The sequence below is a fragment of the Phymastichus coffea genome, unplaced genomic scaffold, assembly GCF_024137745.1.
Source record: "Phymastichus coffea isolate CEN01 unplaced genomic scaffold, Cenicafe_Pcof_1.1 PCOF00003, whole genome shotgun sequence".
Taxonomy (NCBI): domain Eukaryota; kingdom Metazoa; phylum Arthropoda; class Insecta; order Hymenoptera; family Eulophidae; genus Phymastichus; species Phymastichus coffea.
The window spans coordinates 10,124,835-10,140,584 of NW_026706814.1; the positions used below are offsets into that span (position 1 = coordinate 10,124,835).

The 15,750-nt window shown below is 32.7% G+C and overlaps 1 protein-coding gene across 3 annotated transcripts in view; it reads left to right on the plus strand.

Annotated features, from left to right (window-relative positions):
- The window catches only part of LOC131664129 (exocyst complex component 8), a 315,864-nt gene that overhangs the window by 228,231 nt on the left and 71,883 nt on the right, over positions 1-15,750 (plus strand). For 2 of the 3 annotated variants that reach the window (XM_058935013.1, XM_058935022.1), the window contains one exon: positions 14,092-14,508. The exons of the other annotated variant lie outside the window; for it this stretch is intronic. In XM_058935013.1, coding sequence (XP_058790996.1) covers positions 14,092-14,508 — 417 coding nt within the window. The remainder of the gene's footprint in view (positions 1-14,091; positions 14,509-15,750) is intronic. 3 annotated transcript variants of the gene reach the window in all.

A 15,750-nucleotide genomic window follows, 5' to 3' on the forward strand; every position in this document is an offset into this window, starting at 1 on the left:
CGTGTGTGTGTGTCCTCACACTTGCGTTGGCTCTCGGCGCTCGCGATGTATGTAACTTTGTCGTGTTACAAAATTATTAATTGTTTATTTATTAATAACAGTTGTTATTTAGCTGTTATTAATGAAACCAATTCTTACTCATGTTCTATGCTTATTCATTTTACATATAAATTATTTATATTTTTCTAATATTTCATATGTTAATAAATAAATTAACTTTACATATCGATATTCATTATAAATTTATAATTGAATGAGATATTGTGAATCTGTATGTTAAAATCTATATAATTGATACTTTGTTATATTCAAATTATCTATAATTAACATATTTTTCTCAATATTATGGTTCATTATATCTATGTCTATTATTTGTGACGTCACGCTATTTGTTTTGACTCGACTTTTATTTGTATACAGTCGCGTAAACAGTGAGGTAGCGCCGCTTAATGTATTGTTTTGACTAACAGATAAATACGTTAGACTAGTTGCAGTCATTTAATAAACAGCTCATAGATAGGACCGTTACATAGCCCCCTCTTGAGACTGAATAATTTTTGATAAGAAGTCTCATGAATGAGATCCTTATGAGCTTTTTATTGATATTTTTGTTTGTTTTTTATATATTTTTTCTTTATTTCTTTATTAATACAATTATAAAATGTTTCCAGGTGTTTGAGGTCGTTCTGGTTTAGTTGTTTTCATTTTATTTCTTATTTCCTCAATTTTTTCCTTGGTCTTTGTGATTCTTGCCGCCAGTTTCTTGATTTTCTTCTGGATCCTGCGCTTTTGCTTTCTTGATGTTGTAGGTAAAGCTGCAGAGGGCACAGGAGCAGATGGACGTGGTACGTTTGAAGGCAGGAAAGATATCGTGGTTTGTTTTTGCGTTTTTGCCTTTGCCATCCAAGTAGGCTTGGATGGTGTCTGTGTGCTTTTGCACAGGGACCAAGGCACCATATTCATTGATGGTACAAAAATTTTGGCTGATGGGAATGGGATGTAATGTCTTAGGTCAGACGTATTAGTCTGAGTACTTTGACTCTTTCCCACCATCTTTCGAAGTTGATAGTGTACTCTCTCCAGTGTTTACATATATCAGATCAATATGCAAATTTGATTGGAGAGAGAATATATCCCCTAGTGGCTAAATTTGGTACGGTTTTAGTAGAGAAGTATGAAATACACCTCTATCTTTACCATTTTTATATTTCAATAAGTATGTATCTAAACCGATTATGGATTTAATTATGTACGGGCCTTCGTATAAGTTTAAGAATTTTTTAATGATTTCTTCTTCTTTATTACTTATATTTTGACTCCGTAATAATACATAATCATTAACTTTATATTGATAATGATGTATATTTTTATTGAAATTATTTGCACGTTTTATAAGTTTCTTGTGCATTTTTTTCTTAATATCTTCTACTTGATTATAATTTGTCAGTACCTTTGTTTTGGTGTCAGGTATCCACCGATGCCAAAACCTATCTGGTTTTATATGTAGATGAGCTTCTATAGGAGTAGTTTCAATTGTTTCATGATATACACAATTCATTATTTGTTGTATTTTGGGAATTAATGGAGCCCAACCTTTATGATTGTCGTTAGCATATGCTCTTAAAAATCTTCCCAGTTCTCTATGTATTCTTTCTACAATATTGCTTTGTGGATGTCGAATACTAGAAAATACTAATTTTATGTTATTAGCTAAAAGCTTTTCTTTCCATGCTTTAGCTGTGAACTGTGTTCCATGATCACATATGATTGCTGATGGTTTACCATAATTTGGTATATAATGTTCAAATATCTTTTTAATAGTAGTATATGTAATTGATCTTTTTATAGGATACATTACTACAAATTTACTAAAGCAATCTATTGTGGTTAAAATGTATTTAACCCCTCCTCGTGAAGTTGGCAATGGTCCATAAAAATCTAAAGACAATAAATCATTTGGTTTTTCAACTAATATAGGCTGCATTATGGATGATATCTTCTTCGTATAATATTTTGTACGTTGACAGAGATCGCAGCGATTTATAGTTTTAGCTACTTTTTTGCGAAGCTTGTAAATATAGAAATTTTCTTGTAACATTTTCGTAATTTTTCTAGATCCAATATGACCATATATTTCATGTATCTCTTGGACCAATTCTTGAATAATTATTTCTGGTAGTAATAATTTATTGTTAATTTTATCTTTTTTATATACTAAATTGTTATAAACTATATATCTATGGTTGAAATTTTCTTTATTTCTTACATTTTGTATAAAACCATCATTTTGTTGTAATGACTCCATATTCTTGAAGTATTTCCTTAAATTTTGTGAAGGTTCTTTCATCAACATAGCAATTTCAATTTCATCGGTATAATTATTACTGCAGTCTGTGATATGTCTAGATAGAAAATCGGCGGCTTTATTCTTATTTCCTGGTAGATACTCATACGTAATGTTGTAGTCTTGAAGAAACAAGCACCACCTCACTAATCTTGCATTTGTAAATTTACAGGTCGTTAAAAATTTCAACGCTTCGTGATCAGTACGAATGATTATTTCTTTCGCACCTCTTAGATACGTTTCTAATTTTAAACATGACCAAGCTACAGCTAATAATTCTTTTTCAGTAGTAAAATAATTTAATTCTGCTCCTTTTAGAGTTCTAGATATAAATGTTATAACTTCTTCATCACCTTCATTATTTAATTGTGACAAAGCAGCGGCTATAGTATGATAACTGGCATCAGTAGTTAATATGTAAGGTTTATTAGGATCAGGAAATTTTAAAGTGATTGTATCAATAAATATTTTTTTCACATTATTAAAAGCTGTTTCATGCTCAGGTAACCATTGATAGCCTTTACTTTGTTGCAATAAATTCATTAAAGGTCTACATATTTCAGCATAATTTTTTGCAAATTTTGTATAGAAATTAACAAAACCAAGAAAGCTTTGCAAGCTTTTCAAATTTTTTGGAGCTTTATAATTTTGAATTATTTCTAATTTGCTTTTTTGAGCTTTTATACCTTGTGGAGTTATAATATGTCCCAAAAATTCAATTTCTTCTTGAACTAATTTAGACTTTGAAAATTTCAATGTATAATTATCTCTTCGACAACATGTAAATAATGTTCGTAAATGATAAATATGTTTATTGAAGGTTTTAGAAATACATAGTATATCATCCACAAATGGTATAATGAATTGTTTTAAATCGCCAATTGACAAAGTTAAAGCTCTCACTAAAGCTGCTGTACTAGTACATGTACCGAAAGGAACTACATTAAATTCGTAAGTATTGCCCTCGATAATAAATGCTGTATATTTTTTACTTTCTTCATCGAGAGGAATCTGCCAAAAACTACTTGTTAAATCAAAACTAGAAATAAACTTTACTCCAAAACAATGTTGAAAGATATCATCTATATGTAGTAGGGCTTCATAATCTTTAACTAATTTTTTATTCAATTTTCGAGCATCTAAACAAAATCGCACTGATCCGTCTTTTTTAATGCTTATAACAATTGGATTAATATAATTACTAATTGATCGACGAATAACGCCATCTCTTAGCATTTCTTTGATTGCAATTCGAACATTTTCTCGATAATTTAACGGTGTAGGATACTGTTTTGAGAAATATGGCTCTTTATCTTTTAAAATCAATTTATGAGTATATACTTTCAATAAACCTAATTTTTTACGAAATACATCTTTAAACTCGTACACAAGCGAAGCTATCTCATTTTTTTGAGCATCGGTAAGGTTAGAGCTTTCATCAACTTTCTCATTAATTTCCCCTCGAGTTAGATTATCAGAATCATCATTTGTGATGCCTGCATCTATTTCATTACGAGTTAGATCAATGAGTGATGGTATGTCATTCCCAAAATCCGAGACAGTATCATACTGAATAGTTAAGCTTTGATATGTACTTTCATCTATAAATGCATCGTTATATTTCATGTTTTCCAAAGTATTATTAATTTCAAAATAAATTTGCACTTTAAATGTGTCAAGTTTGAGCTTTATATTTTTCATAGTATCATAACCGATAATACAATCTTTTATTAATCTAGGAATAATTATGAAGATAATATCAATGTATTGACTACCCCATTTTACATTCAAATAAATTTGCTTTTTCAATCTCACCGATTTTTGGCCTGTAGCTACCTTAATAACGTGTCCACTAATCGGCAAAGTAGGTTTATCTTTAAAATTACTTAAGTTTTGATTGTAAAATTCTTCTGAAATAGCAGAAACTTCACTACCCGAATCAAGTAGAGCTTTTACTGGAATGTTTTCTAATAAAAGAAATATTTCAGGACAAATTCTGCCCCCATTGCTATTATCGTTATTTGATAATTCACCGTTAATTTCACGTCTAGGATCTTCAATAATAGTTAATAATTCTTTTGATAATAAATCGTTACTTGATTTTATTGTTGCAACTCGTTGCAAGCTTTTGCATTTATCCGATTTCCGAGAAGCAACATTTAATCGTTTCCCGAGGAAGTACTAGGTACATCTTGTAAAATCGGTTTTGTAATATTCTTATTTTTATTTGCTTTATTATTCTTATTATTCGACTTACTATTTTCAATTGTTATGCTATTAATTTGTTGTTCTCCGCCGCTATCTTTTTGAGCATAACGTGAACTAATATAATCATCATTATCCAAAGAAGATAAAACTTTAATAAATTCTGATATCTTTTTTATATGTCTAGCTTGAACTAATAAACGCACATCTCTATCAAAATGTCGAGATAATTTATCTATTAATTCTTCTTCATCTAGATTTTCATTTATATCAAAAGCTAAATTAATTTTACGTATAGCATAATTATAACATGATAATTTTCCATCAAAATATTTTCCAAATTCTATTTCGCGAGTAATATTTCTACGTATTTCAGCGTTCCAAAATTTCTCTTTAAATAACATTTCAAAATCTTCAAAATTTCTAATTTCCCGCTGTACTAAATCATACCAAGAAGAATTTACTCCCGTCATAGATTGAGATAACAAACATAACAATTGAGCAGTATTATAATTACTTGCTTGCAAATAACGTTTGAGATCATTTAAATATTTTACTGGTCGATATTTATAACTATCGTCAAAAACTGGACACGTTAAAGCAGGTTGCTTAATAGTTTCAATAATAGTTTCATTAACAATTGATCTATTTTGTTCATTATTCTTAATTTTATCAATATTCTCACGAAGTACTGAAAATGTTTCATTCATTTCTATAGTAACATTATTTTTCGCTCGAACAATATCATTAAAATTATCTTCACATCTATCTTTTAAAATAGCAATAATTTCATTTGACTTTTCTAAATTTGATTCTAAACTCTTAATTATTTGATCTTGTTCAACCATTTTATTCGTTAATCTATCAACTTTATTACTAAAATTGTTAATAGTTTCACAAATTGTCTTAAAATCATTTTGTAATTTAAATTGATCAGTATGAAATGTCTTTAATTCATCTACTACGGCTTTTTCCCATTCGTGCGTTCTTTTTTGTTGCACGGTCAATTCTTCACCAATTAGTAATTCACTAAGTTCGTTAAGAATTGTTTCGGGAGCACATTCAGTAGAATTATACATTGAACGTTTTTCGTTTGACATTGTAATATCAACAAAAAAATCCAAAGCATACAATTAATTCAACACCAATAATAAATAATATATATAGATGATACTAATCAATCAATTTTCAATAATATATAGGATTTAACAAATAATTGAACAAATTCAAATTATATATCGTAGTAATCAAATTTATTATAAATAATAATACAATTTATGCGCCTGGAGCAGGCCTAGATACTAATATATGTTCTACGGTGTCAGCCAAATGATTTAAATCAGAGCTCATATTTCTCAAACTAGTATCAAATAATTTCATGTTCTTTTTATAATTATTGCCTAAATTAACAAACGATTCCGCAAGTTCCATATACAATGTACGTAGTTCATTTATTTCTTTTTCCAATGACGCATTCTTACATAGTACTGCTCGCATATGTTTGTTTCTTTTCGGCATAATAAAAATTTACAGTTAAATTACAAACTAATATAAACTAAATAACAAATACTTAACAATAACTAATGTAACAAGAGTCCTGTCACGGTCGCCAAATGTGATGTTCGTATCACTTATAAATAAAAATAATTCGAACTCTCGTAATTTAGCTAATGAGTAAGAATTTGTTTCTGATGATTTTTCTCTAATTCTCAAGAAAATAGATAAATTAAATAAATATAATGAATAAATAAATCAAATATATATAAGTAATTGCAATATATCGAGGAAAGTCAGACAATGCCCTAGTTTCTTATGGTACGAATTGTCCCATAAGCAGAGCTAAAGTCTTTCTTTGATAGGATATAATTCGGCCCAAGTTTCTTATAGCGCGAGATGTTCTATAAGTCGAGCTCAAATTATAAGGAAAGGTTAGTCTTGCCTAGTAAATCACAATGAGAGAAAGAACTTAGGTGTTAATCCAAGTTTATTCAGACTCATGCGCTCACTTTGCAAGGCTAGAAGTGAATGAATCTAGCCTGTGCAAAGGTGGGCCTATTTATACACAGATTTTCCCGCTTATTATTGCAGGAGAGATTTCATCGAAAATTCGAGAGACATTCGCGAATTTTGAGAAATGATTTTTCTTAATTTACAAGTAAATAGCCATTAATATTAAGTTTTTAACACATGTAAATTTTACAGAATTAGTTATTTGTTGATTTTATACAATATACAATTATCGCCAATAGTGTCGTCAAAAGTTATTAACTAATAAAGTTAATTAACGTGATATTACATTATTTACAATAGAAAATTGTTAAAATTTCATATAACCTTAAAGTTGATTAATTTTGGAAGTATTTTCCAAAATTAATTATTTAAATTAATTAATAACATTTGAATTATGACTAATTTTTCATATTTGTAACGGTTTTCTTCTAATCTTAACATGCGATTATTTGATTAATTATCTAAGATTTCTAAATCCTAACATTGTCATTATCAAGTATTAACTTAATATTTTCGTTCTATATATAGCTTATTGTTTAAATAAATTAAAACGGTGGTGGGACTTGCCCTTGAATCCACCCGTAGGATCCACCGATAATAGACGGGTATGCTCCGACTAGGTCAGTATAATTGTCAATCGACCAGGTGTCGACTGACCCGCGGAGGCGGTCGGGGTTTAACCCGTCGATTGAATTAGAGGTGAAGGGTATGCAACGCAAATAAAGAGCTACGTTATAGTAAGACGTTGATAGATTTATTGTGTCATCGACTACCCTTATATAACGTGCGACCTTCTCGCAAAGGTGCAATCAAGAGTTTCCGCCGAAACTCTGCGCCGCAATACAATTGATACCGCGTGAGAGAGAGAGAATAAGTCGTACCGTATTTACGAGCTTGCGAGCTTCGTCGACGGGAGGCTATCCTCCGGATCGCCCTCGCACGTGGATCAGACGGTTTTACTTCGCGCCGTCGGCTGGTCGACGAAGGGCTCCGTTGCTACGCGGCTGCAGGCCTGCTGGTCGGATCACGGAGGTGGTGAGACGTCGTCGCCTCGAGCGCGATACTCGGATATCGATGTGACCGCGTCGAGCGTAGCGAGACGAAAAGCCTCGATGTTCGTTCGCGCGTTCGCGGGAGGTCTTCGCTATCGTGTTTCGGCTAACTTCGGTGATTGTCGGCTAATCGCTGTACTGTCTCTCTCTCTCTCTCTTTCGTCGTGCCGTATACTCGTGTGTGTGTGTCCTCACACTTGCGTTGGCTCTCGGCGCTCGCGATGTATGTAACTTTGTCGTGTTACAAAATTATTAATTGTTTATTTATTAATAACAGTTGTTATTTAGCTGTTATTAATGAAACCAATTCTTACTCATGTTCTATGCTTATTCATTTTACATATAAATTATTTATATTTTTCTAATATTTCATATGTTAATAAATAAATTAACTTTACATATCGATATTCATTATAAATTTATAATTGAATGAGATATTGTGAATCTGTATGTTAAAATCTATATAATTGATACTTTGTTATATTCAAATTATCTATAATTAACATATTTTTCTCAATATTATGGTTCATTATATCTATGTCTATTATTTGTGACGTCACGCTATTTGTTTTGACTCGACTTTTATTTGTATACAGTCGCGTAAACAGTGAGGTAGCGCCGCTTAATGTATTGTTTTGACTAACAGATAAATACGTTAGACTAGTTGCAGTCATTTAATAAACAGCTCATAGATAGGACCGTTACAACAGTGTAGCATTAAGAGGCAATAAACGTTCTCGCTTGTGATACTAACAATATTTCCGACGTATTTATTTCATGCTAGTAGACAGTTGGAAATGCCAGTTAAATAAAAATTAATTTAATTTTTTAATTTTTACATAACTTTATCGTTTATTAATTTTATAAGTAATTTCCAAAAAGAAATATCCAAATTACTTAATAACATTTGAATTATAGCCAATTTTCCTATTTGTAACGGTTTTTTCTATAATCTTATAATGCAATTATTAGACTAATTATGTAAGATTCATAAATTATAAAGCTGTTATTATTAAGTATAAAATTAACGCTTTCGTTCTATATACAACTTATTGTTTAAATAAATTATTAATTGTTTATTTATTAATAACAGTTATTATTAAACTGTTATTAATGAAACCAATTCTTACTCATGTTCTTTAGTTATTTATTTTGCATATGGACTATTTACATTTTTCTAATAATTCATATTTTTAGCGTAATAAATAAATTAATTTTGCATATTAAAATTCATTATTATTTAATAATTAAACGCGATTCGTAATACTATATTCTAAATCTACGTACTAAAATCTACATAAGAAATACTTTGTTATATCAAAATTACATCTAATTAACATATTTTTCTCAAATCACAAAAATCATTATATTTATATCTATTACTTTGTGACGTCACGCTCCTTATTTTATTATGAAATTAGACTCTTGTACTAATACAATCGTATAATCAGTGAGGTGGTGCCGTTTAATGTGCTGATTTGAGTAAACAGATACATGCGTTTGATGGGTTGCAGTGATTCAGTAACATAATCAACTAGCTCATAGATTGGACCGTTACGAATATATTTTTCGAATTAACAACGCAAGTTTTGTTCTCTTAAACACGTTGGGCGCCAAATTTCTATAACGAGGATACGCACTTGACACGCACGACAGCCGCCGTCATTAGAAAGTAGTGAGAAAGATTGTAGGTTAGCGGATTAAGAAGCGTTGTTCAGGCAGTACAGCTATGCTGTCATGGGAGCGGTTCAGCTTCTAGACTCGCGGAGAGCGTCGTGTAACTCACTTACGCTGAAAACGTAAGAGAACGTAATGCGCAGTCGCAACGAGCGACGGAGAAGCGGGAAAGAATAGGGTTCAAAAGAAGCAAGCAGTTATTATAAAACAGATCTTATAATAACGTAAAAGATGAAAAATCCACAATAGCGCACAAGCGTATATAATGAAAGTAAAGCGGCGCTTCGCAGAAACGCAGACTGTAGCGTTGTAGTGCGGGAAAAAGAGAGAGAGAGAGAGAAAGCAGCACTCCGGGAGAGAAAGAGAGAAATTGCAGGCACTTACAGTTGCCATTCGTAGCTTCCTAGCCCTCGCTTATGCGTTACAAAGGAAAATGGCACACTCGTGCACTAACACCAGCACGCGCGCACGTGTATAGTCACTGTCTCAGTCACTGCTCAGTCCACAGTCACGAAGGAAGAGAAGGCGACGAATAGCTACGTTGAGGGAACGGATGACCTTTCCTTCGTTGATACAGCTCGGAAAGTGTAAACGCAACGAAGCGATGTCAATGCACGAAGGGTTGCAAGAGAGAGATAGAGAGAGAGAGAGTAGGACGGAGGGAGAGAAACGGTTCGACTATCGAACGCGCGGACCGCAAGAAGAGTGCTTGATTTTCTTGGCGCGGCAGATTCGGCGATCGTTCTTCAACGCGAGCGTACGTGTTTAGTTGACGATACGATGCTCGTGCCTTGAGTCTGTGATTCCTGATCAGCGTGATTTAGAGTGTGCAGCGTAAGAGAATTACTGATCTGAATTATCGTGCGAGTGTGGAGTGTGTGTGTGATGGCCTCCTGCCACCGGCGCCAGCCTATTCGGGCGTATAGATTAATAATTGCTGATTGTAATTCGAGCGCCTATTGCAAGCCGACTTTCATGGGGTAGCAACTTGTAAGTACTGCTGCGTACCTTTCTCTCTCTTCCAATTCAGTTTCTTGCTTTCTCTCTCACCTTTTGCTTTGCCGTTATTATATTATTTTTTTTGTTATTAATTGTCCGTTATATTAATAAATAACGCGCTTGTTTTCTTAAGGCGCGTCCGCTTTATTCCGTCCTTCCACCTATCTCCTCGACCTTTTAATTTCGCGTTTAGGCGTGCGAGTCTTACGCCGTGACCTGGCATTGGAGCCACGACGCCCCGACAACACTTGACGAGCCGAGCTGTTCTTGCCTAACCGAGCCCGGATTCTTTACCTGCATTATCCACATATCCTCATATATTAACTTTTATGTCAACGGGACAGTTCCCCGTTACAGTATGTCAACTATCATATGTTTGCGATAAATAGTTATAAACAATGGCGTCACTTTTGCTCTCAATAATGACACTCCTAGAACCATCTCTGGGGAAAAGGGAAAACTCACGCCCTCCGATCAATTATGCGTCCTAGTCCGTTAAGAGAATTCTTGAACCAATGCGAAAAATCTCGACTTTGCCCTCCATAAACCTGAAAAAGAAGATTTCCACCCAATCACCTACAGGTTGTAGAAAGCTCTGCACAAGATCTCAAAGGGTTTTAGAAGTTGGAAAATTGTAGAGTGAAGGAGTGAAGCGGTAAAAAGCGTCAAGGAAACCAAAGAGTTCAAAAAAGTCATGCAAATCAAGGAAAGTGTAGGAAAGCCAAGAAGAAATATAAGTATCATCAGCTCGAGAGAAACTACCCAGATTCAGAGAGAGAGAGAAATAGAGAACAAACAGCAAGAGTGACACTACAAAAGGATCTAATAATTGGATTAAAAATAAAGAAAAGTAAGTTATATTTTTATATGGCTATCTTTCTTTGCTCTAGTTATTTATCTGTCTAGAAATTCATTAAGCGTGAGCCTGGTGAATTTTCATTAGAGTTCTTTAAGAACACATTAAGTGAGTATCTGGTGTGTTCGTAATAACACTCATATATTACCTATCCCGTAACATACAATTTCCTCTGCACAATAATATTGCTCGTTCTGGCTAATGCGTTACGCGCAAGCCATATCAGAGCGACCCTGAGCTATGCTTACTCCAGGGTTACCTGAGAGTGACCTCGACGTCACACACCTGTCGTTGATTTAAAAATATATGTTTCAAAATTTTCAAATAGCTTAATTTAAGTTTCACACGAACATTTTTTTAATCAAAGCATTTTGTAAGGCTTAAAAAATCCTACAATTTGCAGAAAATAAATTTTTCCAAGTCAAAAATTGACTGTTATGGTCAAAAAAACACGAAAAATTAAGATTCTACGCATGCGCCTGGGTATTAGGGGCTGAAAATTAGTGGAGAAGTACTATTTTCGATATGGAATAAGACGATATACGAGGTCTGTCTGGAAAGTATCGGGCCTACGTTTATATCTTCGCGCCATAGTGTTCGAGCGACCTCTACCGGACAGAAACGTCAACAGTAAAGCATCATGAATCTATTGGTTACTTACTGACACCTGTCGGACGTTCATCGCAGCGTGTCTTTTTCGCGTTCGTCGGATTTTGATATTGTTAAAAATGACTGAAAAACAAGATCAACGAATTTGCATCAAATTTTTCTTTCAACTCGGAAAAACGAGTTCGGAAACTATTGAAACGATGCAAAAGGCCTTCGGAAACGAGTGTATGAGCAAAACACGAATAAAAGAGTGGTATAAACGGTTCAAGGATGGTCGCACTTCTGTCGATAGTGATTCTCGTTCCGGCCGACTTTCGACGACCAAAACCGCAGAGAATATTAAGCCGGTGTGACTTGCAATCGAACAAGATCGTCGTAAGACTGTGCGAGAACAAGAAGAAGACCTTGGGATAACAAAAACTATCATTTCAGAAATTTTAACCGAAAATTTAGGAATGATACGCGTGTGTACGAAATTCATCCCAAAATTGCTCACAGCAGAGCAGAAGAACATTTACTTAGAAATCGCTCTGGACAATCTGGAAATGGTCAATAATGATGATAATGTACTTAGAAAAGTTATTACAGGTGATGAATCATGGGTTTATGGTTATGATCCTGAAACAAAACAACAATCTTCACAGTGGAAGCATTCTGAATCGCCAAGACCAAAAAAAGCACGTCAAAGTCGGAGCAACGTTAAGTCAATGTTGATTGCTTTTTTTCGATTGTGAAGGTGTTGTACATCACTAATATGCACCAACAGGTCAGACAATCAATAAAGAATACTACTTTCAAATTTTGAAACGTTTGCATGATGCAGAAGGAAGAAAACGGTCGCACTTTTGGGAAAGTGGTGACTGGCTTCTCCATCACGATAATGCGCCAGCGCATTCATCCAATCTTGTGCAGCAGTTTTTGAGCAAACACAATATCGCATTGCTTCGACAACCTCCATACAGTCCCGATATAGCCCCTTGTGACTTTTGGCTGTTTCTAAAACTAAAAAAACCACTCAAAGGACACCGATTCGATGACAAATGAACGGTTGAAAACAATGCGACGAGTATACTTAAGGCTATACCTAAAAGTGAGTTCCAGGACTGTTTTGAAGAGTGGAAACATCGATGGAACCGTGTTATTCAATCAAGTGGGGATTACTTTGAAGGATGCCGCCCACCAGATGATAAAGAATAACGCTAACACGAAAATATAAAGGTAGACCCGATACTTTCCGGACAGACCGTGTATCTAATTCTAACAAATTTCTCAGAAGCAAATTCGATTATGTTACCCGACTAAACCCAACCCTTTTTATTTTTTAATCAGTTCTCAATTTTTTTGCAACTATGTTTACCTCTCCTAGATTAATATTTCCCGACAATCTCCCCTCTTAGAAAATTAGATTTTTCTACATCTGCAAAAATAATGAAATAAATATAATAGTTTGCATAAAACAGGATTATATACCTACAACATGGTATGTCAATAGTGATTTCGATAAATAAAGTATAAAATATGCTAGAGTCATAGGGTCTAAATAAAAAATCAAAGTAAATAGTAGTAGTCACAAATACATATACCAACCTCCTCTCTTTTATTTTAAGCTACTGTTATTCTTACTATTATTGTCCGTGTTTATTAAATGATTGAAACATAAATTTAATAAATAATTAGAAAATAAGGGTTAAAGTAGAAAAACTTTTGTAGAAGATGAGAGAATATATCAGAGCCTATTTTTCTTCTATTGTACCAAAACTAAAACAAATCAATATGTATAAAACTAGGTACACGAATTATGTACAGTACACTACACTTGGGTATAATAAGTAGGGCTACGTGTATATTACTCAGTATAAAACAATGTGAGAAGAAAAGTAGTCTGGGGAAGCGACATTAAATAACATTTTGTTTTTCAAATAACTTTATCAAAAACTGCATCAGTTCAACTAAAATTTTTTTAAATGAAAGATAGTAATCTAGGCTTCCCTTTTTACAACATATTATATCAACATATCACGTGCGAAGATTATAAAGACAATGAATCACTTTGAAGAGGCCTAACAATAAGATTAGTCTATTTATTGTATATATTGTTGGGCGCGGTCAGGTTCATGGTACTGTCATGCCTACTCGCTTACATGCCGTTGATACGTCAGTTGATAACATCGCGAACAATATTGTGGTGATAAATATTCAAAGACAATAAATTGTTCCCAAAATAAAGAAATTATAAAAAAGCCATATTTTGAAATAAATGATTCGTTTTATGAATAATTATTGAAAATAATTGACTAATCTAGTTATATATTAATTGTTAATATACCAATTTATTTCAGTTTACTTCTATTGGGATAGACTTTCGATATCAAATCGACAGTCAAATAAGAGCACCGTTAATACGAGCTTTACAAGATACAAAAGAAAAGTACATAGACGCAATAAAAGTACGAAGTATAGAAGATGGGTGGAAACCAAGTAATTGGCATACATCACAGCAACTTCATAAGTTACGCGTAGAGCTAGATGATTTGGGAATTCCATTGCCACAATGTTATCTGAAAAATGAATATTGGCTACCTTTAACAAATAATACCTTGATATTTTCAAAGTTGTACATAAGCTTGTTGGAAGACTGTCTGAACGTGACAACTGCTGAAATTATTATTATAGTTGAAGATGTATTAGGATCTGTACTACAAGTTCAAGTACAACATATATTAACATCATTATCTAGCGTGAAGTTTCAACAAGAAGTAAGTTTATAAAATGCTTAATATTTCAATAAAATCAATAAAAGAATTCGGAATACTTAAAGAGGAAATTAATAAAGCAAATTTTTTAAATTCTTCTTTATTTTTTAATATAAACAGTTAATATAACTTATATTAATATAACAGTTAATATAAAAGTTTAATATAACAGTTGTCCGATGAAACATGAAGCTCGTCGTAGATCTTGTGCAACATCCGAGCAGCTATGAATGCGACTCTCGACTCCAATCTGGTTGTCATCATCCGAGTCGTGGCAAACTTGTCCTGTTTGCTAACAGGAGGTAGACTAAATTCTTCTCACCCACGAAAGGTATTCTCAAATAGGCTACCGCTGCTATTTTTCGATGACTCGCGTCAGAGAAATAAATAAATTTCATAAATCATCGTATAATTCGAAAGCGATATCGTTCAGGTTCAATCCAACATCAAAAGTAGATTGTATGTTTTTCTGTTGAGATGTATTTCAAAAATATTAAAATATACTGTTATTCTTCTTCTTCTTATTACTTCTGATTAAAATCAAAATTCCCGTAGCCATAAGAACCAAAAGAAAACTTTAACGTATTAATATAATTACTGAAGATTTCTTAATAGTTTATTAAAAATAAGACAGTAAAGATGTAAATAAATTCAATTAAAGACGACAAAAAAAGTTGATGCATTTACTTGTAACTTAGTAGCAATATAAACACACACAAGTAATAACATATTAACCCATTAAAGCTCATGCCAAAACTGGATAAGGTAGTACTAAACTAACTAATAAGGAGTGTATCAACTTTGTAGGTCACGGATCTTTGATGAAACTGCACACTACTTTGTTATTCGAAAGTATTGGACTTCTCTGAATAGACCTTTTGTCATCAATTGTCCTTGTATATTCATTTTTCGCTATTCGATCGACGTAGCAAATACTATATGTTATTTTTGAAGGCTATGTTTTTACATAGAACACAATGGTGCTAATAGATTTATCATAAAACCTATCTTGTTAACTACTTAAAGCGAAAAATTGAATTTTTTAGTGGTATATTAGAGGTTTTTTATTTTTAGCGCAGGGTTCTAGGATAGGTTTAATGATAAATGTAATATTTTTGGAAATAACTTTTTTAGACTTTAAAATAATACTCATCGTCCCTTGACCGTTATCGATAAACATCGAAGACATTGATTTTACACCAATCTCACAACAATTTAACATTTTGATCAAAACTTCTAATATGT